Source organism: Colletotrichum phormii (genome assembly GCF_030913505.1).
Source record: "Colletotrichum phormii strain CBS 102054 chromosome Unknown BDP81scaffold_39, whole genome shotgun sequence".
Lineage (NCBI taxonomy): Eukaryota > Fungi > Ascomycota > Sordariomycetes > Glomerellales > Glomerellaceae > Colletotrichum > Colletotrichum phormii.
The window spans coordinates 19101-44642 of NW_026851481.1; the positions used below are offsets into that span (position 1 = coordinate 19101).

Genomic DNA, 25542 nt, shown 5'->3' on the forward strand with positions numbered 1-25542 from the left:
TCACAGAAACAATCATAAACAATCTATACTACAAGATCATATTCAATATACTGTCCGCCGCCGGAGTACCTCCATCTGCTGATGTATGCGGCTGATCCTGTTCTGACAGGCTGACCATTTGTAGTTCCATAGACTCCGACAACAACTCCCGTATATCCACCACTGACAAAGCCTGCACTCGAATATCCGACTATAGTCATCTCAACGGCTTTCGCCTGGTGCTTGTTTGCTACACCGGCACGAAATGTGTAGTGCGTCGTGTTCAATGCCAGAACTTCTAAGCGGATTAGTGTAGAAATCCGGTACTCTGATGGTAATGCTGTAATGACCGGTTGAGGCACAGTGATATTACCATTGCTGCTGAATGATTCGAATGCGAAGCCGTTTGCAACTCGCTGTCTGATTGTCATACGAAACACCAAAGTCAATGTGCCTTTTCTCGTCCAGATACACCGAAATTCCCGCCTCTTCGTCAATCGAATGAGGGTCAAATTCCAGATCAACGATAAACGAGAACAGCGTTTCTGTCTGCCTTCGACCGACAAAAGTGATGTCCTTTGTAGGAGTGCTGTTCAGTGTAATTGTCGATGATAAGTTTCTTGATGATAATCCGAGTTGTAATGTGTTTGCATGTCCCTCGGCAGAAATCACGTACGCTGACTCAGATGGATGTCGGATGTGTACCCAATATGCTGGCAGAACAGTGTCTGGCTCAAAGTCAACCACATCAACACTCTCATTTACACCAGGTATGCTGCTGGAATTGACATTTGTGCCAGGAAGTGATGCCATCATCTGTCCTCGAATGGGTTCGAGCAGACACGGCCACTCCCCGCCACCTGCTGGCCAGGAAACCGGAAATAAGACCGTCTCTCGGCCCATGGGATACGTCTCAAAGTTGGCCCCTGAACGCATTGCCAGTGCAACACCCCACCAATGACCAGTTGCTTCATCTAGGAAGATATCAGCATGGCCAACTGTTTGTTAATATGATGAGTCCAGGTGCTCAGCAATAACGATTGGATTTGCTGGGTTGCTTTCGTAGGGACCATGGAGAGACCGGGACCGGGAGATATAGCCGCGGTGCAGTTCTTTAGTGCCTCCTTCGGCAACAAGGATGTAGTACCAGTCATCTTTCTTGTAAAGGTGTGGTCCTTCGGCGGTCCCCAGGCCGGTGCCGTTCCATGGATACGAGACATTCCCAAGGGCACCTGTTTCGATATCAATGGTTGCCAACGCAATAACAGTACCAGTAGATAATACAGCAGCCCCAGTGAAGTAAAAAGTGTCGTTGTCGTCGTCAGAGAAGAGAGAATGGTCGTAGCCAGTGAAATTGAACTCAGTCGGAATGCTCCACGATGATGCATTGAAGGGATCATTTGTCGAGAATATGAGGTTTTGCATGACGAAGTCCTTATAGGAAGTGATAGACACGTGGGTAGTTGTTACGTAAAAGGTCTCGTTGTGATGGCGAATTGTTGATGCAAATAGGCCATCTTGACCAGTTGGCGCATTTTCCAGCTGTGGAAGCTGCTCGCATCGATTGAGAACATGGCTAGCAAGCTTCCAGTGGCTTAGATCCGTGCTCGTATAGACTGGGACACCAGGAAACCATGTAAAAGTAGATGTTACACAGAAGAAAGCATCGTCGACGTGAATACAACTTGGATCGGGGTGAAAGCCAGGAAGTATAGGATTGTAGTAATTGGCTTCGGCTATCGCAACCAGGAAAAAAACGAAACCAGTCAATCTCATTTTGGAGAGGCTTGATTGTATACTCCGAAAGAGCTTTTCCTTGACTCGTTGGCTTTGCACGTAGATTGATATTCAAAGGTCTGACGGGCCGTTGAATACGAAAAAGACAGATGCGAAAATTGGATACGAACAAAAATACGAGTGTAATGTAAACGCGGGGCACCGCGCACGAAGAGCATGCGGGATTCAGTAAATGCCTTGACGTCGGTACAAAGCTTCGGCGATGTAAAATGCCAGCCCAGGCTAGCACCTGACACAAGCAGTGTTCAGATCAACTCGGAGAAGGAAAATCCCCGCAATGGAACAATCTTGAATGCTGGACTAACGCATGATTAACTATATTTCCGATTGTTTTCGCGATCCAATGTACCGACGCCGTGCCTATCACTCAATGGGATAGTCCATGCCCTCGGAGGGGCTGTAAGCAAGTGAAATTGATCTGGCAATTTAACAACACAGCCAGGAGTGAGAGCTCTCAAGATCGACCAGAAACGAACGCGGATTCAAGACTTTTGCCGCCAAACTACTCCTAGGAATACATAGCTAGTACATGATACAGATGCTCAAATTACGAGATCAGTTTCTCCAGCCGTTAGGTCCACCCCAGGTTCCCTTGACCATGGACGTATAGTAAACCCACGGAAAGAAGTCCTTCTTCAAGTGGTAAAACGCACGTCGGGGGACTGCTTGATCAAATCCGATAAGATCGCCAAAAGTCTCCTTGGGAACTCCACCATACTTGAACTCGGCAAGCAAAAGTTTACCATATTCGGTAGGGATCGGGCATGAGGTATAGCCATCATACGAAGGTTGAGGCTCGGCGCCATCCAATGACCGCAGCAGGTTGCTGACAAGAATGGGAGCCTGGGATGTGATTGCTGCGGCGGTCTTAGAGGTGGGTAGATTGGATGCATCACCTGCCGACCAGACGTTGGGGAATTTGGTGTGACGGGTTGTTGCTTGATCAACACTAACATAGCCAGCGGCATCGGCGAGAGGGCTGTTCTTGACGAAAGTATGGGGCCCCATCTTCGGGACGACATGCATGAGGTCAAACTGCTTTGTGACCTTCTCTTTTCCATCAGGGCGACCAAAGGTGGCTGTGTTACCATCCACGGCAAGGAGATCATGCTGGAAGAGCCCCTCGACGCCCCTCTCCTTGCGCAATTCTTCAAGCTTTGCGCTGTATTTGGGGACACCAAACATAGTGGGTAGGCCAGTGGCGAAGCTGATCTTGATGGGCGAGCTTGTCGGGTCGTTGGGGTTATACAAGCCTGCACGCTTCCAGTAGTCGAGGGCAAGCCACATGATCTTCTGGGGTGCGCCAGCACACTTGATCACGCCGGCAGGTTGGGTGAAGATTGCATTCCCTTTCTGAAGTCTTCCGAAGGTGCCGAAGACCTTGTCACAAGTATCATAGCCGTAGATGGAAGACACAAGGGAGCCCGAGTCTGCAAGAGCCTCGGGTAGGCCCTTGACGCTGCCGTAATCGATGTTGATACCGGGAGCGACAACGAGCTGCTCATAGCCAAGTTTATCGCCATTTCCAAGCTTGATGTTGTTCTCCTCGGGTGCGAAAGAGCTCACTCCCTGCTTGTAGAACTTAAGCTTGGGGTCAACCAGACTCTCGAGTGGCCTTCGCAATTCTTGCTTCGACTTCAGGCCACCGCCAACCAACGTCCAGCCAGGCTGATAATGGTGCCATTCGGCCGGGTCGACGACTGCAATGTCATCCTGAGAAAATCGACCAGACCGCAACAGCTGGTGGCTAATAGTGAGACCGGCACTGCCTCCTCCGACGACAACAACCTTGTGGTTCCGAGCAACGGAGCTCACGGGGGCTACTGTCGCAAGTTTCCGGATATCGGAAGTCTTTGCAGCAAATTGAGCGCGGCTGGCATGGCGAGATGCCAAAGTCACACGACTGGCGAGCATTTTGGCGTAAATGAAGAAGGAGTGATATGAAAACTTTGCAGAACAGGTGATGGCGTTACTTTTTGGGAAGGATTGGACCACGATATGTCGTGATGATAAAGCAGAGAGATGAGCCACCTCAAGTAAGTATGGCGCCTGAGAAAGAAACGGTGTGCGCCGACTGGAAAATGAAAACGCCGAAGCTTAAAAAGAGGTGTGGGGCCCACTCCACTGCTGACTTAACGGACGAGTTAAATTATCAGAATTGCAAGCCGCGCCGAGCATCCCCCGACAGCCGCGACCGTCTGCTAAAGAAAACTTGCTCATTCCCGGCCTTGACGTGCAGTTGGTGTTTCTTCATAGAAAGAGCCGCACCGGCCGGCCGGCTTGTCGGCGAGACGAGTCGGCGAGAATGGTCGCCGATTTCATTTACAACTCCCCGACCGGCACGGGAGGCACCGGGATGCAGTGGGGATGTCGTTCGATGTTTAAACTTTCTCTCGGCTGCTCCCAGTATTAAAGGTTTCGGCAGATACCCCCACCACTCGGTCCATCTATATTGTGCATTTTCCGACTCTTAGTTGCATCATTGCCTCCATCAGCCTGCATCGCCAAACTCCACTCACTCTCTCCTACACTGTCTCGACTCAACCTTTGCCATGAATCCCGTGCGCGCGTGCGTCAATAAACGAGTTCAATCACCCTGTCTGTCTACGGTGCCAGGGATCGCAAAATCACCACTTACCCGAGGAAGTGGCAGCATTCAGCTCCGTGCCGTGCATGGCACTGGAGCAACCGGGGCCGTCCATCCAGGTGTCTTCACTGCACGTCGCCATGGCATGTTACCAAGGGTCGGTCACTCAATGCCTTTATCGAAACGAAGGAATATTCCCAATGCGATAAGTCCGCCCACTCGGCGCTCATATAGCACCGCACCTGTCGATACTACGCAACCTGTCATTCACGATATCTTCGAGTCAAGGACAGGAACCTGGCAGTACATTGTTGCAGACCCAGCGACGAAAGCGGCCGTCATCATTGACCCGGTCTTGGATTATGACCGGACAACTCAAGTTATCACCACAACCTCAGCTGATGAATTGCTTCAGCTAGTCAAAGAAAAGGACTACCGAGTGTTGCGGATTCTTGAAACTCATGCGCATGCAGATCATCTCACTGCAGCCTCGTATCTTCAAAAGCGCATCGCAGAGCATGTCAGTAAGCCACTGATTGGTATTGGGCGACGCATCGGACAGGTACAAGATCTCTTCGGTCAACGATATGATGTGCCCAGCGAAGAGCGTCATGGTGTTTTTGATAAACTCTTCGAAGACGACGAAAGTTTCAGCATTGGTAACCTGAGCGCGACTGCCATTCATCTCCCCGGGCACACGCCCGACCATTTGGGTTATAAGATCGGAGGTCAGGCCCCCACCACGCCCCGTTATCACACTTGCTTTTGCTGATCTTCTTGACAAGACAACGTGTTCTGCGGTGACTCCCTTTTCCACGTGGACATTGGGACTGCTCGTTGTGACTTTCCTGGTGGAAGCGCGAGCAACCTTTACCACTCGGGCCGCAGGCTTCTTAGCCTTCCAGATCACGTCAAAGTCTGGACAGGCCATGACTATCCCCCGGACAATCGAGAAGGCCCGGTGCCATGGATGACAGTCAGCGACCACAGAAAGCTAAATAAACACTTGCGGGACGGTATCACCGAGGAGGAATTCGTTGCGCAGCGCAAAGAGCGCGATGCTAAGCTCGGTGAGCCAAAGCTGCTCCACCAGTCTCTGCAAATAAACATCCGAGCTGGTAAACTCCCACAACCAACGGCTTCTGGGCACCGCATGCTTCGTGTACCCATGAGGCTTGGAGGCCTGCAGTGGTAATCAAGCAGATACCGCTGGCGGCGGTCGGTGACGCAAGGACTTTCACAGCCATCCACGGAGACTAGCGCCGCGGGAATGGACCTTTTCCAGTGCACTGGGGATACAAAGGCTGGTGGTTATCATGGAGATCCTTCTTTCAGGCTATATACAATGGAGGTTGGGCAGTTGACGGCCCAGTGCGACCACTGACATAGCCTAGAAATTTCATTTGAAGGCTAGGTAAGAGGTGCGGACAGTGTAATAAATAGACTTTCGAAGTAACAGGATTAGGAAGCGAGGAAAGCGGCTGTTCTTTACAACTTTTGACTAAACTACTCCGTACCACATTCTTTATTTCTCGTCAAACCTGGTTGATAAAATCGACCATTCGCGGCAACGTTTTGTTCGCACAGAGGCAATTGAGAAAGTAAGAGTGAATGGTACGAGTATGCTCGAAGCTTGGGGGCAGGTTTTGACACGCGCTTGATACATCAATTATGTAAGGCACGTGGGCCGCCGTCAATGTAACAACGCAGGCCTACGAGTGGGGACAATAGCTAGATTCACTGAGCTTGACTGTTCTGAGACCATTCCGGAGAGAGCAACTCTTGGCCGACTCGGCTCCTTGCTTGGCTTTCCAATGCTTTTGTAGGTTAATTGCCTTTTCTCCATGTCTCAATAACGTGCTAGGCTTCTAGCAAGCCTAGCGTAGGAAAGTCCCATCTTCGAGTGTTTTGGAACCCGTCGAATTGACCCCTGTGAACGCGATCAAAGAAAACCTTGAAACCATTGAATTCAAGTAAGGGCAAAAGGTGCCCAGTGTAGGGTACTTCAGGTTCGTCTCACCAACGGCCATAGCGAGGCGGCCGGCTCAGATGAGAAGATGGGAGGAGACGAAAGATTTAATCAAATCATTCGTTGCACCGTTCGATCCGGCTACTCGAAACGTTCTCCAGTCTATGCGCAGCCTATTTGCTGGACACGAGTTTGGGCCACTTCGGCCATCGCAATGTTTCACATGCCGGTGCAGACATCAGATGAGAACCGATCACACACAAAGAGACTCAGTCGGCATCTATGCGTCGGCTAGATTGTCGGGGGATGGAACCTCAGCAACTTCGGATTGTGTTATTGATTTCGAGTCTGAACGAGGAGACACGTCATGCTCACTCCAGAAACTCAGACGACTCAAGGCTAGTTTGTGTAACATGTGCAAACAAAACCCCTCTCTCCCGCTGTCCAGCTACACTTCAACCCACACTTACCGAAGAATATCACGCCCCGTACAAGGTTTCAATGTCACCGTTGGGGTTCAGGCAACTCTGCCTTGTGTGATCGCTTCCCGACGCTGCTGGGTCAGACTCGATCACCAGTGCAGCCGATCAATCCGAATCTTCTCAATCCAAACACTGGGCGACATTGAAATACACACTTGGGTCGTGTTGATGGAATCGAGTACTAATGAGTCAGCACTATGAGGACGCGACGACTTCAGCGCCGCCGCTTACATTGCCACCAAAAACAGCAGCGCCTCAGAAAGCTAATCGATTATATCCCGTTCTGTCGCTTCTCTCAGTAATATTATTGTTCATCTCGGCAGGGGCTGGTATAGCCTTATCAGCTGTGGTCCTGTTCCAAAACCTCGAGTCAACAGAGGTTCTCGATCCTCTCAGCCGAGCTGTTTTTTTCGTCGCTTCCTGCGTGAGTCTGGTTTACGTCTTCACCCATCTAGTCGCCGGGCGAACAGCGTACATGAAGAATTATGGATCTCCAACTATATACGGCAAATATGTTGCCGGGTTTGCCTTTCTCTTGGCTCGACTAGGTCTCCCCGTTTGGGTGGCAGCAATCACTTTGTCGATATTTGTGGCTGTCAATATTGGACTAGACCTTTCCAAAGGGGTTCAAGAGAATCTCCCATGGCTTAATGTCATAATTAGCATATCTTCTCTGTGAGTAAATGAAGCTCGTAGGGCCGGGTACCGGGAGCTGACAATTTCATAGGTTTTCTCTCGCAGCAGTGCTTGCAGTTATTGAGATGGCAGATCGTCCATTCGCGACTCTGGGCGTTTCTCAAACGTGGTTCATTCGAGGAGAGGATCCACTAGCCTGTCCTGACGACGATGATCTTGAGCCAGGAATTGTCTTCATAGCGCCGAGTCTCCAGGACAAGCGAGAGAAACGCGTCGAAAAGCATGGCGGACCAGGGAAACCTGAGAAGCGAAAACGCAAGACGCTGACTAAAAAGAATCCCCATGAGCCTCAACACGGAGCTTTGTGAGTAATTTTGTTTTTTCTACCCATACGAAGAAGGACTAATGTATGACATAGACGCCATGCCAGGAGTATATCCATGCCCACGCCCTTGAATAATGTTTTCGGGGATCGCCCTGGTGCCATGATGCCCGACTCTCCAGTCTTTTCCAATGCATTCGCATGGAAACCGCCGACGACAGATGGCGCGACACCAAAAGCAAGCGGTGCAGTGACACTTGACGACTGGGTCACATGGCGGGAATATGCCAGTATGCGTCAGGAAGGCTCCGATATATCCACTGATACCTCAGCGGGTCCTGACGAAGTAATCTTGCCATCTATGTCTCGCCATGCTCAGTACTCCCCGCGTAGTCAGGCTCTACCTGAGGAGCAAGGGAGGTATGATTCTAGGAGATGGACTGCCATTGGCATGCAATCTCCTCCTATCAATGGTCGATTTCTGGATATTCCATCCAGGAGGCCACTGACGCCGATGATGACTATGGAGGAGGAGAACAGGCTTGTAGGCCGCAGGCCTTCTACCCGAGATGGGGACTGGGAGGCAAACTATCATCTACAGATGAGGCAATCTGGCCGGCCGGCAAGCTCACACACTACGACAACATTCAGATCATCTCGGTATGGTCTCGGGACCATTTCAGACCATCCTCCCACACTGCCTCATATAGCAAATCTCGTTACTGGAGCGGATGGCATTACAAACAGCATCCGGCCCGATAGCAATGTGCTGCCAAATGAGGGGCGCCGGAGGCGTAGGATTTCAAGTGTCAGCTCCCATGAGGGTCGGCGTCTGACGTACAGGACAGAGAGTCGAGTCACGTCTCAACACAGCTCACGGCCAAGCACGCGCCCGCCGAGCCAACGTCCATCTGTAGCCACCTTAGCTACGCGGCCTGCGAGCCCTACGTTGACAGTTCGGTCCGTCAGATCCGACGTGCACAACTTTTCGAGACCTCGGACTTCGGCAGCTGCCAGAATGCAGTCCAAAGTCGCTAGGCGTCTTCGAGCACTCAAGCAACAGGAGACTGAAAACACTGCGCAGCCTCAGGTGGATGAACATCGACCTACATCTCCAACTACCCCGATGTCTCCCGCCACTCCAAGAACAGTTAGAGCAGCAGCGGTGAAGACTCTTCAAGATAGGCTCGGTAAGAGGAACCTAAAGAAGCAATCGGAGGAAAGCCCCCGCCCAGCAACTCCGGAGACACCTCGGACAGCCAGGGCCACAGCTGTCAAAAACCTACAAGAACGACTCGGTAAACGAATGATGCGACGGAATGAAGAAGAAGCCGCTCAAGCTGTAAAATAGTTTGGGGTCCTTCGTCAAACATGTAGGCTTGACGACATGAACCTCATGCAAAGCGTCATTAGACTTGTATGAGTAGGCAAAGTAATAAATAGATCAGTTTAGCTGTGGAGACTAGAAAATTTCTCTCTAATTCAAGAAACAAAGCTACAAATCAGATCGTTGGTTTTTTGTTATGTATGTTAAAGTTTCTGTTATGCGCCTTGAAGGTGCCACCAGGGCTCCCTATCATGTTTCCCAAAGGCCAAATTTCCCAAGCATGCAATCCAGAGTCTCCTCAACGAAATGAAAGTAACCAAAATGACAAGGAACAGCCACCAAAACAGAGCACTGTTACAAAACTCGCTTTTCCTCCACAGAAAGCCCGAGCATCGACGTATGCACCTGGCTCTGTATCCGGCTCAGCGCTATGGGGATCCTTCCCGAGGGCTGTAGTATGCTCTTCCCTGGAGTTCTGACTTTTCGGCCTTGTCTGCATACTCTCTATCCCACAATGCTGCTTCTATCGTCTCGTATGCAACGTCGGGGTGTTCTGGGGTTGAATCGTCAACCTCACGATCCTGAACAATCTGCCATCCAGCGCGAGAGAATCTGCGACGGGCTTTGCTGTTCATTCCTACTATCCTTAGTGACATCTGTTTTCCTACATGCTGTTTCGTTTCCTCCTTTAACTCGGAAAGCGTTTGGACTCCGGTGACGTCGATGAAGGGCACATGTGTTAGGTCCCAGACCATCACAGCCATCTGCTTGCTCGAGGGCATGACGTTGTCGCGCTTCCGCAACATTTCGATGCGTTTAGACGATGCGACACTCCAAGATCTGTCGGCGGACTTGCTCTGTGCTTGATCTCCAAGCTCTTGTCGTTCAAATTGTACTTTGACGGACTCGAGCACCGACTTCTTGATACGGCCAGCGTTGGGGAAGAAGATCGAATCAGTGAAACTGACCAACATGGCGTCTTCGGGAACGAACGTGTCTTCTGCAAAAGAGGGCACAGATGCCTGTTCTCGCTGGATAATGCGGTTCTGACCACTTGTTGCTGAGAACGTCTTGACCTTCGGGAATGCGGATCGGACCAGTGTGTATCCTATGCTGAATAGCACCGCGAAAGCAATGCCCATTTCTGTAGACACAAAGAGCGTGACCCAGAAGGATAGCATCGACGCCACAAAGTCCATAATCGAGATACGCCAGTAACGGTAAAAAACAGAAGCAGGGCCAATGATGTGGATAACGGCCATGATCTAAAATACGTTTGTGAGCTTGCGCCGGTACAAAAGCACGGGACGGGAATCAACGTACGATAATTGCCGAAAGCGTGGCTTTAGGAATCCAGAACAGAGCCCCTGAAAGTTTATACAGGGTGAGTAGAATGAACCCAGCGGTAAATGCGCCGCTGAGCGGACTCTTGACACCGCACTCTGAGTTCACAGCTGTTCTTGACATGGCACCGCCTACGCTCATTGCCCCGAAAAGACTGTTGATAGTGTTTGTGATACCGAGATAACAGAGCTCTTGGCTTTCGTCGATGGCGTAGTTGTTCTTCCGGCCAAAAGCCTTTCCGATGGCCAAGTGCTCAAGGGCTGAAGCTACAAGAGGGGCAATTGCTCTGGTGGTAACCCTAGAGACGAGGTCTCCGGCAGGAATCTTTGGCGCTTGAAGACCGTTGGCCTTGACCTTGCTGATGGCCCACAAGGAGTCTTCTCGGTCCTTGTTGACCAAGAAACTGATTGTCGTGTAGATGAGCAAAAGGATAACCGCACGGCTGCTGCAAGCGAATTTTATTGCTGCGCTCTTCTTTCCCCACTTCTTTCCGATGAACTCGAGGATGTACAGCATCAAAATGCCACTGAACCCAATAGCGATAGTAAGAGGCTCCATTTCCGGTATGCGTGAGAGAACGTTACTGATGATGGCCGAGGTGCCTGAGGGAACATCGCTTAGGCCCACAAGCGAGCCAACCTGGCCCAAAAGGATCGTAATGGCAGCTGCAGACAGGAATCCGGACAAAACTGGGACGGAAATGTATTCCAAGATGAAACCGAGTTTTAGCAGTCCAACAATGAGAGAGTATATGCCGACCATCAACGCGACTGCGGACGAGATGTCTTGTGCAGCAAATCCTTCCGTCTTGAGGTCGGTGATAATCTCCGCGGTAAGGAGACCCATGATGGAAGTCGGCCCGGTGGAGAGATCTAGATCAAGGTTAGAAAATGAATACTCGTGGGCATGTTAATCGTTAACCACGCTCGCACTCGCCTTTCGAAGTTCCCATGACGACGTAAATGGCAGCTGGTAACCAGCTAGAGTAGAGGCCAAACTCCCCAGGGATTGTGGCTATCTTCGCATAGGCCAAAGCTTGGGGAATCATCATAACACCAATCGTCATTCCTGCAATGAAATCGGACAGAAGCCATTTTAGGTGGTACTGCGGAAGCCATTGAACAATCGGAACTTTTTCGATGAGATACTGCCCAGTTGCTTGGGGCAATCTTGGTAGTCCTGAGGCCACCTTTCTCCGAATTGTGTTGATGGTGCTGTCTGTCTGGAAATCAGACTTGGCGTTCTGGATGAACTTCATGGTGATTACTGTCACTGTGTATCTCCTTACGGAAACGAAGTCTGAAGAGTCGTCTAGGTAAAGAGGAATAACAAGTCCGTCACGTAATCATAAAGGTCAAGACAACACACCTGATCGAACGAACCATTCACTTCGACGGTGAGATCAATGCCTTTTATCAGATGTCTCTACGTAAACGGTTTTCTTGCCGTACGGTCAGACACCATAGCCTGAAATGATAGAAGCCGAGATCTACTACCCAGAAAGGGCGAAGCATTGGGATGACTGATTTCATGCATTAAACTTCGAGTGACTTTCCTATGCCAGCTGCGGCGAACAAGCTACCAGGAAATCCCCTCCTCGCCTAGATGTTCCAAATTATTCCGATGCCAAATTAAGAACTGTGCGTTCTCTGGTGTGCGCTCCTCGTCGATGATTGGCCTTTGGTCTATTTGGCTCCTTATTTAGCCACGGCAAAAGCTTGACTGTCCGCGGACAACAGATATGATCCTGTACCATTCGAGTCTGCGGTAGTCTCCTTGTCAAGTAACAGGTTTCCGGCATTTAGTATGGTGCTGGATAAGCCTGAGAATGGCTCTTGAGATCTCAATACTGCTTGCGCAAAGACATCTGCTCCACATCGGCACTTGAGATCTCCATCATTTGCGCCAAGGATAAAACGCAGAGTGGGTTTGGGTAACCCCGGGACGGGGGTAGCCGACGGGTATATAGAGCGGTGCTATCAGAGGTGGCTTGGACTTGGATTAAAGAGCTTGACTGGTTCAAGCTTCAGATGAAACAGGGAGTCCCCGCCTCAGAGCGGTACGAACGCAAGTCAGTTGTATGGCTATGAGCCCCGCTGAGGAAACATGTATGTGTGTGGGGGTTCCCAGCATTTCGAGATTGCTGTGAACGGGACTGGGTCATCCTTCTCGCCTGGTTTGCCGTCTGATGATGTCAGTCTTGATCACTTGCCGCCTCTTCAGGACGCACTGGGGATGGACATTCCAACACCCGACACCAGGTTGCTTCACAACATGAGACAGATCCTGGTTGAGATTTATTTTAGAGGAATGGTTTCCAGGGTTGCTCTTAATAGGACCGAACTCCAATTCTCGATACAATCATCCGACTGGCTTCAACGTTCCAACTTCCAGCCAGGAATATCAATCCGTGCTGCGTCTGATTACATGTAGCCTCCGAACTGCGATTCAAGCCAGCTAGCAGTGAGCTAGCAGGAACACTACCTACTCATCTAGCCCCTATCAGTGTTATTCGCTAAAAGCCCTAAGATAGTTGTGATGGGAGCACGTTGTTGGAAACGTCGTTGGATGTCAATAAGTTGACTTCGCATACGTTTACATTTCTGGCCGCTTACTCGGCGCGTGGGAGAACGCGTTATTCAAACCTCATTATCTCAAGTCGAATTCGAGCCTCGTTGAAGTTATGTTGGATAGGAATCTTACGCCAAGGACAGCCTGTGATCGCATTTTTGACTGTCCAGTGACTCCATACGTCCAAACTCTTCCAAACTCAGCTGAACGAAGAAGGTCCGCCCTACAATTCATTTGACGTGAGCACGTATAAACTTACTGTTCGCTGACATGAGCCAGGGACAGACCCCGAATCAATTCCAGGGATGCCGAAAACGACTGGTTGGCTGAGTTTATCGTTCCAGAGATATGATTAGATGAGCGAATGAAAATGCGTTGCTGGGGTCTTGACAGATGATTCTCAAACCCTGCTACCACGTGAAGTGGCAATTTTTGAGACGCGAGCATAGCATGTTATATTGGGCATGGATTAGAGTCGTATTCTCCTTTGGCTTGCTATCAACTCCTCGAGGAGAAGTTCCATGTAGGTCACATTAAAGGTAGATAGCCATACAGCTCATGTTAGTGCGATGAAAAGGGGCTACAGCAGCTCGGGATCCGAGCGCAGCGGTGGGCGCGCCTGCGGTCTCTTTCAACCGTTACGTTGCAAATGGTTTTTGGGGCCAAATACAAGAAGGTACCCAGTATTATCAATATCTTGTTCACATCTACACTTCTTTGATCAGTCACACTCGACTGGAGTTAGTGCATCTTCAGCCATCGCTTATGGGCATGATATTTGCACTCAATGAATCAATGCCTTTGCCTGTAGGGCACTTAGCAACCCTTCTCCTTCATCGAGATGAGTGGCTCTTGCGAAGCTCTCGTTGAAACGTGCCCACGGTGTTGAAGCCGCTAGTTCAATTGCTTCGTCAATTATAGGTTGGAACGCGATTAACATTGCAGTCTCATGGGGGGAGAACCGATGCCCTTGATTCACAGAATAGGTTGCTTCTCCGTGTGGGTCGGATCCGGCCAGTATGGAATGGTCGCACTGACAGAAGGCTGCATTGATGCGCCTCAGGGGCTTCAGCCGATATGATGGGCCTTTAATGCTCCACTAACCGGTGGGCTTAGGTACCTAGCGGCGCAAATCATGGGGTGCGGAACAGCGAGACAAAAGCTTAGCTATTGCGGGGGTTCCTGGAACAGACCTACATTGAGTGGAGGAAGCCGGGGAGACCACCGCAGGTCTAGAAGAGCAATCCTCCCAGGAATCGTCGATTTATCACAGACTGTGAAGATGTTAGGCTTCTTGGAGAGCCCACATTGACTTAGAAGCCTTTGAGGTATCTTTGCCACTTGAACGATGTGACTTTCCTTTACATTGTGATCGCGTCCGAGGCACTGCTCGGCATCTAAGTCTTAGCTCTCAATCGAGTCTACTTGAACGGCGAGGACAGTAAAATCAGCAAAACAGTTGTACTGGTTGTGGTCATTGATCTAGGAGTCTCTATCATATCTGTCTGGCGGGTGCCCCTTGAGTCCCTCTCGTGCCTTTGAAACCTCTCGGTGTTTGACAATTTTTCGGAACTTTGATTCACAGCCCATGAACTAACTGGCTACGTACTCAAGTCAGAGTGACCACTATGATCATTTACTCACAACCCAATCAGGGGTTGATACTCTTGCCTCTTGATTCTGTTAACTAGTTTGACGTAAGGTGTGAGCTGTAAGTGTGTAACAACGGAGCATCGTGAAAGGCTAGCTTGTATTTTGTTGGTTGATCTAAACTTAGAATTGAAGGCGGAAGAAGATCAAAACAGCACATCGAAAAGGGGCGGACAGACGAATGATGGGGGGAATTGTTGGTCAAAATCTGTTTCTGTGCTTAAATAATTCGAAATTTCCCCCCTCGCCAATACAACAATCTCATCCACGTTCTCATACTTCTCCTGCCATTGTCCGACTTCACAAAGGGGGTGCGCGATAACTGTTTTCGTCGCCGAGCAGAAACATTCTGATGGCTTTCCTAGACAGTGACTTTCGAGTTTTACTCTACTTCTTGCAAGGCAGCCACTTGATATTGATCTGTTGGGTAAACGCTACAGTGGCATCATCGTCGGTGATCGAGCCGTAGGCCTGTGGGTTCTTGGACGTAAGAGCAATTCGATTATTGACGTTGAGGATGCCAGTGGCACCACAAGGCGAATAGATGAGAGCCGCGGTAGGAATAGTGTCTTGCTTGGTATAGACCTGGCCGTCCAGCCAAATACCCCCTCCGGCGATGGAGGTCTGCGTTGTAGTAGTGGCTGCGGCGTCTTGGGAGAAGAAGTACGTCGAGTAGAATGTTCCGGTAACCCCATCCTCAAGTTGAGCGTATCCATGGTATGTGCTGTCCACAAGAGCGAACTGAAAACCGCCTGGATACTTGAGACTGAGATGGAGAGCACAGTTCTTGGAGCGTTCGGCAACTGAGAGTCCCGGTCCGATGTAGGTTTGGAACTTGTCGAAACCAAAGGTGATGACTGTACGGTCTGGAGAGATTGTGGTGGAAACGGAGCCTTGGGGGCAACCGCTTCCTGAGAAACTTGCGCTGACGATCTGGATTTCCTTCGGATCAGGGGTGTCGGACGCTCCAGTGGGACCCAAGGGGATAGCCACGGCCAGGGCCACTAGGAATAAAGCAAGAAGTCCTTTCATTTTGGGTTTTCTGTCGAATAGAGTGTGGAGTAATTATGAAGAAATACTGGTTACTTGGTGGTATGTACACTTTTTTGTTGAGGTTCGATGGAACAGTGGTGAAGATCGTAGTCTTCAGGTCGCTGTCGATCTCGTATATTTATATCCGTATTTGAGAGGCACACATAGTCACCCGCGAGCTGGAACAATAATTGATTTCCAGATTATTCTTCTCGGGCTCGAGGTTCAATGAGCCTGTCGGATATGAGACACAACCTCAACAACAAGCTTCTCGCGGTTCTCACCTCGCTTAGGAATGCAGCCGTTCTCGAAGTTGCTCGTATAGGTACTGGAGACTGACACGATACCTCGCGTGTATTCCCTTTCAACCTGCATTGCACCAGGCGGGTATGTTTCTGGGAAGACCAAATGAAATTAAATTGGTCACAACATAATCCATCAGCTGACCACTGTGCCAGGACGCCACAAAATGGGGATTCGAGGCTATGGAATAACCGTGCCAATGATCTTGAAGGGAGGCCATGTTTGGAAGCCTTGACGACCTGAGATACATTCGGCAAAAACAATCAGAAATCCTCTTGGATACTTTACACAAAAGAAGTGAACCTTTTAAGCTCCAAAATGAAGCACTTCTATATCACAAGATACCAGAAAAGATGGCAACCACTTTCGACGAGCCGACGAGGTTTCACAGACCCTGCCTTGTGTTTCGGCACAACCATGGTCAACTATCAGGACTGGAAACTGGAAGTCAATCATTCTCAAATATTGATTTTTCAGATTGATCGCCGAAATTGATATCCTTGAAAAGGCTTAGTTTAAAGCAAGCTATATCCAAAAGACATCGCGGCATTGGTGATTTAATCACTGCGCGAGATGCCCGAATCGTCTCCTGGAAACAGCAACGGAAGCGCCGGCGCTACGCATTTTCAAACCTCGATGTTGCCTGGGCCAACCGAGGTAACATCGCTCAATGTGGTGAGCATATTGGTTTTAGTGGCCCTGGATCATGTTCTGGCGAGAAAATGCCTCTTTGCGCTCGAAGTGAATTTAGCCTGGAGCCCTGCAAGTTTTGCCTCATTGTTTGTGCCTTATTGTTTGTAGACTCTGGCGAGATGTAATTGGTCCGGGTGTGACAACTTGCAGAAAGCGGCGTTTACTATTACTCTTAGGCCGAAATTAAGTCTCTTGGATTGACTCTGCTGGGCACCAGATACCCTCCGAGGGGGGGGGGGGGGGGGGGCTCTTCATGAGATGTCGCTCGCATTCTTAGGCCTCCAGCAGCCATCGTACCTCCTTAACGGGACTTCGCTTTTGGGAATGCCGCAGGACCAGACAATCAAACCCCGAATGGCTTTTATTTGGGACGAAGTAGCGACATGATGGTGTGGCTCCATAAAGATTCGAACCATCCAGCTGGAGCTAGGTGTCAAATGATCAAAGTTCCCTAGCCTGAATGTATTATCCAGAGATTCACAGAAACTAGGAAGTAGGCGGCACTATCGAAGCCTACCTTGGGTAGCTTACTCCCGGCTATGGGTGTTACTCATGTCGGTTCGAGATATCAGTCAATAGTGTCAAGAGATTTGAAAAATGTGTCAGTGGATTACAGGATCAACTCCGGCTAGGTCTAGATCCCAGCGTAGCTATTTTAGTCAAATTCATCTAATTCCTCATTATTTTGCCGACGATACTTGGCTCACGAGCTCTCAGCCTGCTTAAGAAGGCCTTCCAGGTTGATGCTCTTGGGCCGCTCAATGGGCAGTCCCAATGCTCGGTCCCAGATTAACTGAGCAAGGGGTCCCAAACCGCGGGAGACACCGAAGGTGGCGGTGTAGTACAGGGTCTCGTGGAAGCCGTAGTGATGGAACAGAACTCCAGAGCTTGAGTCAACATTAGGATAAGGGTTCTTGGTCTTGCCATGCTTCTTGAGCACTTCGGGGGCGATCCGACTGTTCTTTTCCACGAGTTGAAAGACAGGGTCTTGCGCAATCTCGGGTCGGGCAGCGGCATAATCCATGAGAGCCTCGAAACGAGGATCGGGTTTCCGGAGAACGGCGTGGCCGTAGCCAGGGACAACTCTGCCGGAGTTGAGGGTCGACCACAGGTAATCTGTAACGTCCTTGTCAGAGTAAGACGAGGGAATGTTGTCCTTCATCTGTAGGATCCAGCGAAGAACCTCTTGAGCGGCAAGTCTACATGGAGGATTAGCGTTGGCCTGTCATTGCAGCCGTGATTGACGGTGACTACATACCCATGAAGAGGCCCTGCAAGACCTTGGAGACCAGCGCTGTAGCTAAGGAAGGGATCGCTAAGGGCGCTGCCAACGAGGTGAGTGGCATGGGCGGAAACGTTGCCGCCTTCGTGATCTCCGTGCAGAGCAAGGTATAGTCTGAGGAGATCTTGGAAGTTCTCGTTTGCCTTGTCACCCTTTCCAAGCATGGCAGCGAAGTTGTAAGACCAATCCTGCTCCAGGTCGACTTCTGCGGGGAGGGCACCGCCGCCGCGGTAGGAGTTCTGGTAGATCTTGGCAGCGATCGTGGGCAACTTGGCCAGCAGCGAGATGGAATCGTCGAAAGTAGGCTCCCAGTAGTCAGCCTTGTTGATACCCTGCTCGTATGCCTTGGCAAACTTGGAGGTGTAGTTGAGGGCAGAGACCGCAATGGCGAATTGGGTCATGGGGTGCAGGTCCTTCGGGAAATCATCGAGGAGCTTGTTGACAAAGGCGGGCAATTGAGCTTGCTCGGCCAATTCACGAGAGAACTGGCGAACTTGGTTTGTGGACGGGACCTGGCCTGTAAGAAGAAGCCAGAACATGGCCTCGGGCAACATTTCAGTTCCAGTCTTTCCCTTGGGAAGCTCCTTTTGGCAATCTTTGATGGTCCTGCCGTGGAACCGAATGCCTTCGTTCGCATCCAGGACGGAGCCCTCCCAAACCATGGCCTTAAGGCCTCGCATTCCACCCAGAGTGTTCTCAACCTTGACATCCCCAATGACTTTGGATGAGTGTGCCTTGACCTTCTTCAGGAGCTCCCGCTTGGCGGGAATGACACCCTTTAGTGTGGTCTTAAGGTCCGGTTCGGAGGTCGAATATTGACGTGCATTGAGAGCAGAGCGAGCTGCCAGGGGCTACATATTGTCAGACTATGTACCCATACCTCTGGCGATATTTGGTTGCTATAGGTTCAACTTACCCTCAGAGCTCCAAGAGCCCTGGTGCTCCTTGTGATGATCATAGCCATGGTTGCCGACCGAGGGAAGCTCCAAGGGAAGATCGGCGACGGAGAAGCTGTGAGGAGGGGTAAATAGCAGGATGAGGTAACCAGAGAAAGCCAATGGTAGCTAAATGGCTGCTCGATCAATCGGCAGGATCGGATCAAGTTCTTCTTGGGAGGAGTAGATGTTGAGACAAGCAACAGGTGATGAAAGTACGGTAGGAGGAGAAACAGGAAGAAAAGTCACTAGGAGACGGACGAGGAAACTTCACATTGTGCCGACTTAGCTAGATAAGCAGGTACCGCAGCAGGCCGAGACAAGACAGCTTGACCCGAGGTTGGGGAAGCCTGGGTGAGCGGCACTGACCTAGGTACCCCCGCGGGAGAGGGGATGTGTAAGTCAGCGCACCGCCGCACCTCGACGCACTTCGGACCGTCGCCAGCCATGCAGTTTACCTTAGCACTCAATAGCAGTGAAACCACCAGCCTCACGTTAAGGTAAGGTATGTTCTTATTGATGGCTTGGCTTGCTGAGCGGCGCTGGGCGACGCCGGCGGGGTTGTCTTCAAGGTCGGTGGGGGAGTGCACTGGAACGACAGGGGACGGGACCCCAGCTTTTTGCCCTCCTCCTCCACGTTTGGCGCGGGCAGTGCGGGTTCAAGCGGCCGGAGCGTCATTGCTCACATTCCGTGCGCCGTGAGTGGTCGGGGAAGCTCACGGACCCATATTTGCTTCACCTTTGCCCTCCTTCTCCACGTCGTTGGCACTGTGAGTCTGTGACCGATGAGGGGAAAAGAATGGGCCGAGGCAAGCCGACGCAACTGCGGATCTTTGGTGCCATCCATTGGCCAATGATAATGCCTCCTGATGCCCTTGCACGTGGTGACTTTCGATCTTGCCGCTGCTTACCAAGGCTGTTGATTCGCTTTTGCCCGGCTAACACTCGCCGAAGTTGAGCGCTCACATTTGCTCAGTCCATTTCCCACGTTATTTCCACAGAGCTTCTCTTATGTAACATCCATTGTCCCGAGTGCCGAGTTGTTGCCTCTCGGATTTGCTTAGGTAGAAACCTGCCTCGCCGGCGATACGACGCTAAACTCCTGGTAATAGACAGGCACCTTTACTCTACAGAGTGAACCACGACTGAGGAAAGCCTTGCGAATCGTATCTTTCACTTCTACCACGCAATTTGTACTATCATTGCACTCCTACCCATCAACGGGAACAAGACACGACAATGATGCGACGAGTTGCTGCGCGAGCAGTCACCCGGAGGGTTCCTCTCATCAGACCGTCTTCAATACCCACTATTGCCGTACGCTGTATCTCGACAACTAGGAATATGGCTCAAGCTCCGGCAAACCTGTTCCCTGCCTCCGCCCCTCCTAGTGATAACTTCCAACTTCTTCCCGAGTTCAAGAAGGCTGGCGCCGCTGAAGATGAAGTCTACGAGGCGCAGATCAAAGAGGTTGAGGCATGGTGGCAGTCACCGAGATACGAGGGAATCAAGCGGCCATACAGCTCGGCCGATGTAGTTTCCAAGCGCGGTTCGCAGCATCAGTCATACCCGAGCTCCGTCATGGCGAGGAAGCTCTTCAACCTCGTCAAGGAGAGGGAAGCCGAGGGCAAGCCCATTCACACGAGTACGCACACTCCGCTCCTTGCCTCTCCATAAGATTGGCAAATGCTGACCAACATCGCTTTGTAGTGGGAGCCATAGATCCTGTCCAGATGACCCAGCAAGCCCCTCACCAAGAAGCCCTGTACATCTCAGGCTGGGCCTGCTCCTCTCTCCTGACCTCTACGAACGAGGTCTCCCCCGATTTCGGTGATTACCCCTACAATACCGTACCGAACCAGGTCCAGCGTCTCGCCAAGGCCCAGTCGATGCACGACCGGAAACAATGGGATTCTCGACGAAAGCTCAAGGCCGAGGAACGCGCAAAGACCCCGTATGTCGATTACCTGCGACCCATCATTGCCGACGGCGATACTGGGCATGGCGGCCTCTCCGCCGTCCTCAAGCTCGCCAAGCTTTTTGCAGAGAACGGCGCGGCAGCGGTGCATTTCGAGGATCAGCTCCATGGCGGCAAGAAGTGCGGTCACTTGGCCGGCAAGGTTCTGGTGCCCATTGGGGAGCACATTAACCGCCTCAATGCTGCCCGTTTCCAATGGGATGTCATGGGCTGCGAGAACCTCGTCATCGCCCGCACCGATTCTGAGAGCGGCAAGCTCATCAGCAGTGCCATTGACGTCCGCGATCACGAGTTCATCCTGGGAGTAGCGGACCCGAGCTTCGAGCCCCTCGCCGAGACAATCCAGGCCATGGAGGCCAAGGGCGCCGTCGGTGCCGAAATCGATGCTTTCGAGGCCAGCTGGGTCAATAGCACCAAGCTCGTAACTTTTGACGAGGCCGCTGTGGCGCACATGCAAAAGGAGGGCGTTTCCCAGGACAAGATTGACGCGTACCTCGAGGCGACACGCTCGAACCGCGACATGGGAATCTCCCAGCGCCGCAAGCTCGCCAACGAGCACACCTCGACGCCCGTCTACTTTTCCTGGGACGTCCCCCGCACACGCGAAGGCTTCTACCACTACCGCGCCGGCATGGACGCCGCCACGAAGCGCGCCATTGCCTTTGGCCCCTACGCCGACCTCCTGTGGGTCGAGACGGGCGACCCCAACGTCAAGGTCGCTACGGATCTGGCCAGGGCCGTCCGCGCCGTCTACCCGGGCAAGGGACTCGTCTACAACCTCAGCCCTTCGTTCAACTGGATGGCACACGGATTCACAGACGAGACGCTCAAGAGCTTCATCTGGGACATTGCCAAGGAAGGGTTCGTGCTGCAGCTCATCTCGCTCGCTGGCCTTCACTCCAACGCCACCATCACAAACGAGCTTGCGAGGGACTTTAAGAAGGACGGTATGCTGGCGTATGTGAATATTGTCCAGAGGCGCGAGAAGGAGGGTGGCTGTGACGTCTTGACGCATCAGAAGTGGAGCGGCGCGAGCTACATTGATGGGATCCTCGGGGCTATTCAGAGCGGCAGCTCGAGCAGCAAGAGCATGGGCGAGGGCAACACTGAGAGCCAGTTCCACTAGAGGACTATCTATGACAATGCATAGGGCGGCGTTGCGGAATCTTCTAGCGTTTTCAGGATATCATTTTGTCGTTTCTTGATGTGCATCTCTCAACTACTCACCCATATGTAGCAGCCGGTGTATGGAACCATAGCTGTAAAGCCCCGAGTCTAGCAGATACAACAAGATTATTGGTGTTGCAAGCTTCTTGAGAATAATTGATTTAAATTGTCTATGCACAGTTTCATCATCATGGCCATTGGCCGTGTATGCCCCGGTGTCTTGCCCAGCGCCCTAAACTCCAACCCAATACGGTATCATATCGCGAAAATCGGATTCAAACAAGCAGCGCATCGCAACCTTACTCGAGGCTGGTGCGGCTAGCGTTGTTGATGGGGGCGGGCGCCGCGGGGCCCTCGGGGGTAACGTAGGCCTTGGTCATGCCGCCATCGACGACCATGTCGTGGCCGTTGACGAAGCTGGACTCGTCGCTGGCGAGGAAGAGAACAGCCTGTGCCTGCTCAATGGCCTCACCGAAGCGGCCGGTAGGGAAGTGAATCTCGCGGCGCATGCGCTTGGGCGCGTCGTCGCCGAGCCAGTCCTGCAACAGAGGGGTGTTGAGAGGCGCCGGGCAGAGGGAGTTGAAGCGGTAACCCTCACGGGCGTGGACCATGGCGAGCTCACGGGTAAGAGCGAGGACGGCGCCCTTGGAGGCGGTGTAGGCAAGCTGAGGAGTGGCAGCACCGACAAGCGCGACGACTGAGGCGGTGTTGATGATGGAGCCCTTGGTCTTGTTGTTGCGGCGGAGTGCGAGAACGGCGTGCTTGCTGCCGAACCAAACACCCTTGACGTTGATGTTCTGTGTCAGATCCCAGATCTCCTCGGGGGTGTTCACGGCATCGTCGTCCTTGGCGTGCATAATTCCGGCATTGTTGAAAATAATGTCGAGTCCACCCCAAGCATCAACGGAATCGATGAGGGCCTTGACCTGGTCTTCCTTGGAAACATCGGTAACCTATGATGGCAAGGAAGAAATCGTCAGCAAAATGGAACACTCTAATCATTGGTTTCGTCTTGTGTCGTGTGACGAGGCAAGAGACGAGACACGAAGAATGGCGGGGCATGGCGGGGTAATTCTTTTTTTCCGGGTTGTGGAGTGTGCAGGTGTGCTGGGTTGTTGTCACTGCGTCCAGTGTAGTGCAGTGCATTGCTGTCGGCGTTTGATTTGGTGCACGCCGGAGCGGCGGGAATGGGATCTTCCAACACTTTTCATTCGCGGCCAGACTCAACGTACCTTGGTCTCAATTCTAGCTGACGGGAGCAGCGACAGAACCTTGGCCTTCGCCTTCTCGAGTGCCGGGGCAGAGATATCGGCCATGGCAACGCTGGCACCCTCCTTCGCAAAGAGAATGGTCGTCTCCAAGCCAATGCCACTGTCACAATTGCTTGTCAGCTTATCGGATCCTGTATACCATGTGTGTATGATGCGGTGAACGTCCAGCCACTTGGGACTCATCCCGATGCGCCGTGCTGATAAGGCGCCTCTGAGACCAGACCATGAGGGGTTGCAACATTGCATTGGATGTCCTTACCCAGCAGCGCCAGTGACGACGGCGTTCTTGCCAGCCAGGCGACCTCCAATCTCAGCAGGAACGGAACCCATTTCAACGGTGTTTGTGTTTATTTCGGAAGGTGTCTTTTGTGTTGGAATGGAGAAGTTGTGATGTTGAATCGCAAGTCACAGATGGTAAATCGCGAAGTGGCGGAGGGACGAGTTGGGGTTCGGAGGTTCTGATGTGGTAGTCGAAGTGCCGTTGGTAGCTCGGAGCTCTAATAAGTTGGAACAAAGTGTGTTGATGAGAAGAGACAAGAACGAATGGTCACCACGATGCGACGGACACGATGTGTTTAAAGAAATCAGCAAGCCGGGGCTGGTCTAGTAGAATGGAGCCGAAGAAGGATAGAAGGCCGTCGTCTGGCAAGAAATGAGTCAAGGAAATCCGGGGTCCAGGCCACTTCTTGCCGCCCTGGCCAATTTCCATGGACTAAGACAGAATGATGGACGGGATTGCTAAGATAGTCGCAAACACGGAGTAGGCACTGGATACAAAGCGCGCAAGCGCGGTACGGATACATATCGAGATACACCAGACATCAACGCCCACACCCTTCCCAGCTCACGATTAGCTGCTCGAGCCTTCCTCTGGCGAGATAGATCCGACAACGGCGCATCGGGAACACCATCTCGGCTCCCATATGTGACATGGGGTGAAGGGGGGAACGGGGTGACGGGGTGCAGCAAGGACCGTCCTAGGTTGGCAAGTTGGGCAGGCAAGCTGCGCATCGGTGCCAGGGCCGTGGTGTCCCTACTACCTGTCGTGCCTGTCCAGCGGTGCAGGACTGTGGAAAAGAAACGACTTGGGTCGTGATCGATAGACCGTCCGACTGCCACCACTGATCAGAACGGAGCTTGTCGGTCAACGATAGGCGGCATCGCATGCGTTGGTGGAATTCCCAATACGGAGCATAAAACGTGTCGACGGGCGCAAGTTCCGATATCGCGTTATCTCTTATCAGTGGGTCAGACCGCGGCGTTGCATGACGGACGTCCAAGTCAGGAACCAACCCCTCCGTGTCTGATGGAGGGGGGGATGAGAGTGAGTGAGAGCGAGAGAAGAGACACTGTGGTAAGGTTGGGTGAGGTGTCCCTAGGCGAGAGGGTGAGTCGAGCGAGCGCTACCTCCCAAAGGTCGGCTGCAGCTTTCGCGGCATGCCTTATCTCTCTATCTTGGAGACATAAGAAAACCCCATCATCGGTGGACGTTGAATACCTTGTAGTCGAACCAGTTGGGGAACAAAGGAGCGAGACCCTATGTGCATGGTTCCGAGAGTGCAGCTGGATTGGTGAGCTAAAGGTAAATCCAAGCCAATAACATCGAATTGCGAGAGCTAAGACTCAGAGTTATCGGGCTAGGAGTAGACCAAGAAAGGCACAGACTCGGGATCTGCTGGACTGAAAGTTGATCAGACAAGTCGCCACTGAGCGTCTCGTCAGGTGTCAAGGTGTGTGTATGTGTCCGTAGTCCGGACGGTGTAAGATTGGGCGGCATGGCGGCAGAATGCAGGCAGAGTGAATACGGTGTGCGTCTGTAACCGTACCATCCGGAAACACTTGGTGACTTGTGAAGTCGAAGGCGGAGAGGCGCAAGGCAAGCGAAGCGGTAATGGAAGCGGTCAGTTCGAGCCCCTCCACCCCTCTCAGGCTCACATCGTCATGTGGGCAGCCAGGGGGCCTCGACGGTGAATGAGAAAGGTCCATGTGGTGTTTGAGTCCGGACGCATCGGAGAAACCATTACCATTCACAAACTCATCATTCGTGGATCGTGGCAGATCGCGGCTCGGGACCGCGCTGAGGGGTTCCCCGAGTCGAGGGGCGGCGGCGGTGCCGATAGACGCCTGGCATTCGGGGGGGTAGACTGTGTGAGGGCGGCGGTAGAACACTGATTTCAGTTGAGCGAGCAGGCGGCAGTACGAGAAATGGAGACGAAG

At 51.8% G+C, this 25542-nt stretch overlaps 9 protein-coding genes across 9 annotated transcripts; 3 read left to right on the forward strand and 6 right to left on the reverse strand.

Annotated features, from left to right (window-relative positions):
* Positions 1-91: 91 nt before the first annotated feature.
* Positions 92-1755, reverse strand: BDP81DRAFT_476588 (glycosyl hydrolase; the record flags this gene model as incomplete). The annotated part of the gene is made up of 3 exons (XM_060594780.1): positions 92-568; positions 656-953; positions 1050-1755. 3 exons carry the CDS (start codon positions 1753-1755, stop codon positions 349-351), a joined length of 1224 nt encoding a protein of 407 aa, XP_060438054.1. The 3' UTR covers positions 92-348.
* Positions 1756-2032: 277 nt separating this feature from the next.
* BDP81DRAFT_442134 (Sulfide:quinone oxidoreductase/flavo-binding protein) lies at positions 2033-3823 on the reverse strand. Its single transcript, XM_060591651.1, has one exon. It carries the CDS (start codon positions 3688-3690, stop codon positions 2332-2334), a length of 1359 nt encoding a protein of 452 aa, XP_060438055.1. The 5' UTR covers positions 3691-3823; the 3' UTR covers positions 2033-2331.
* A 709-nt stretch (positions 3824-4532) lies between these two features.
* BDP81DRAFT_335133 (putative metallo-beta-lactamase domain protein) lies at positions 4533-5558 on the forward strand (the record flags this gene model as incomplete). The annotated part of the gene is made up of 2 exons (XM_060585827.1): positions 4533-5091; positions 5149-5558. The coding sequence occupies 2 exons, from the start codon at positions 4533-4535 to the stop codon at positions 5556-5558; spliced, it is 969 nt and encodes a 322-aa protein (XP_060438056.1).
* Positions 5559-6998: 1440 nt separating this feature from the next.
* Positions 6999-9123, forward strand: BDP81DRAFT_455625 (uncharacterized protein; the record flags this gene model as incomplete). The annotated part of the gene is made up of 3 exons (XM_060593080.1): positions 6999-7489; positions 7542-7814; positions 7869-9123. The coding sequence occupies 3 exons, from the start codon at positions 6999-7001 to the stop codon at positions 9121-9123; spliced, it is 2019 nt and encodes a 672-aa protein (XP_060438057.1).
* A 404-nt stretch (positions 9124-9527) lies between these two features.
* BDP81DRAFT_466298 (sulfate permease) lies at positions 9528-11701 on the reverse strand (the record flags this gene model as incomplete). The annotated part of the gene is made up of 3 exons (XM_060594377.1): positions 9528-10364; positions 10423-11315; positions 11380-11701. 3 exons carry the CDS (start codon positions 11699-11701, stop codon positions 9528-9530), a joined length of 2052 nt encoding a protein of 683 aa, XP_060438058.1.
* A 3044-nt stretch (positions 11702-14745) lies between these two features.
* Positions 14746-15786, reverse strand: BDP81DRAFT_508655 (uncharacterized protein). The gene has a single exon (XM_060595705.1). It carries the CDS (start codon positions 15694-15696, stop codon positions 15052-15054), a length of 645 nt encoding a protein of 214 aa, XP_060438059.1. The 5' UTR covers positions 15697-15786; the 3' UTR covers positions 14746-15051.
* A 1172-nt stretch (positions 15787-16958) lies between these two features.
* BDP81DRAFT_442138 (2-methylcitrate synthase) lies at positions 16959-19348 on the reverse strand. The gene is made up of 3 exons (XM_060591652.1): positions 18891-19348; positions 17951-18825; positions 16959-17891 (listed from the first exon to the last, which is right to left on the reverse strand). Exons 1-3 carry the CDS (start codon positions 18936-18938, stop codon positions 17396-17398), a joined length of 1419 nt encoding a protein of 472 aa, XP_060438060.1. The 5' UTR covers positions 18939-19348; the 3' UTR covers positions 16959-17395.
* A 905-nt stretch (positions 19349-20253) lies between these two features.
* On the forward strand, positions 20254-22013 carry BDP81DRAFT_335163 (isocitrate lyase; the record flags this gene model as incomplete). The annotated part of the gene is made up of 2 exons (XM_060585831.1): positions 20254-20554; positions 20620-22013. 2 exons carry the CDS (start codon positions 20254-20256, stop codon positions 22011-22013), a joined length of 1695 nt encoding a protein of 564 aa, XP_060438061.1.
* A 170-nt stretch (positions 22014-22183) lies between these two features.
* BDP81DRAFT_155928 (short-chain dehydrogenase) lies at positions 22184-23859 on the reverse strand. Its single transcript, XM_060581951.1, has 3 exons — positions 23585-23859; positions 23287-23425; positions 22184-23007 (listed from the first exon to the last, which is right to left on the reverse strand). The coding sequence occupies exons 1-3, from the start codon at positions 23653-23655 to the stop codon at positions 22354-22356; spliced, it is 864 nt and encodes a 287-aa protein (XP_060438062.1). The 5' UTR covers positions 23656-23859; the 3' UTR covers positions 22184-22353.
* Between the last annotated feature and the right edge of the window lie 1683 nt (positions 23860-25542).

Bases quoted from the DNA above. Each gene is read 5' to 3' on its own strand.
- BDP81DRAFT_442134 (XM_060591651.1), bottom strand. From the start codon at position 3,690: ATGCTCGCCAGTCGTGTGACTTTGGCATCTCGCCATGCCAGCCGCGCT.
- BDP81DRAFT_155928 (XM_060581951.1), bottom strand. From the start codon at position 23,655: ATGGGTTCCGTTCCTGCTGAGATTGGAGGTCGCCTGGCTGGCAAGAAC. The intron at 23,426-23,584 runs GTAAGGACATCC...CAATTGTGACAG, and splicing joins GTCGTCACTGGCGCTGCTGG to TGGCATTGGCTTGGAGACGA. The intron at 23,008-23,286 runs GTACGTTGAGTC...TTGCCATCATAG, and splicing joins CAGCTAGAATTGAGACCAAG to GTTACCGATGTTTCCAAGGA.
- BDP81DRAFT_442138 (XM_060591652.1), bottom strand. From the start codon at position 18,938: ATGGCTATGATCATCACAAGGAGCACCAGGGCTCTTGGAGCTCTGAGG. The intron at 18,826-18,890 runs GTAAGTTGAACC...GACAATATGTAG, and splicing joins GGGCTCTTGGAGCTCTGAGG to CCCCTGGCAGCTCGCTCTGC. The intron at 17,892-17,950 runs GTATGTAGTCAC...TCCTCCATGTAG, and splicing joins CTTGCAGGGCCTCTTCATGG to ACTTGCCGCTCAAGAGGTTC.
- BDP81DRAFT_508655 (XM_060595705.1), bottom strand. From the start codon at position 15,696: ATGAAAGGACTTCTTGCTTTATTCCTAGTGGCCCTGGCCGTGGCTATC.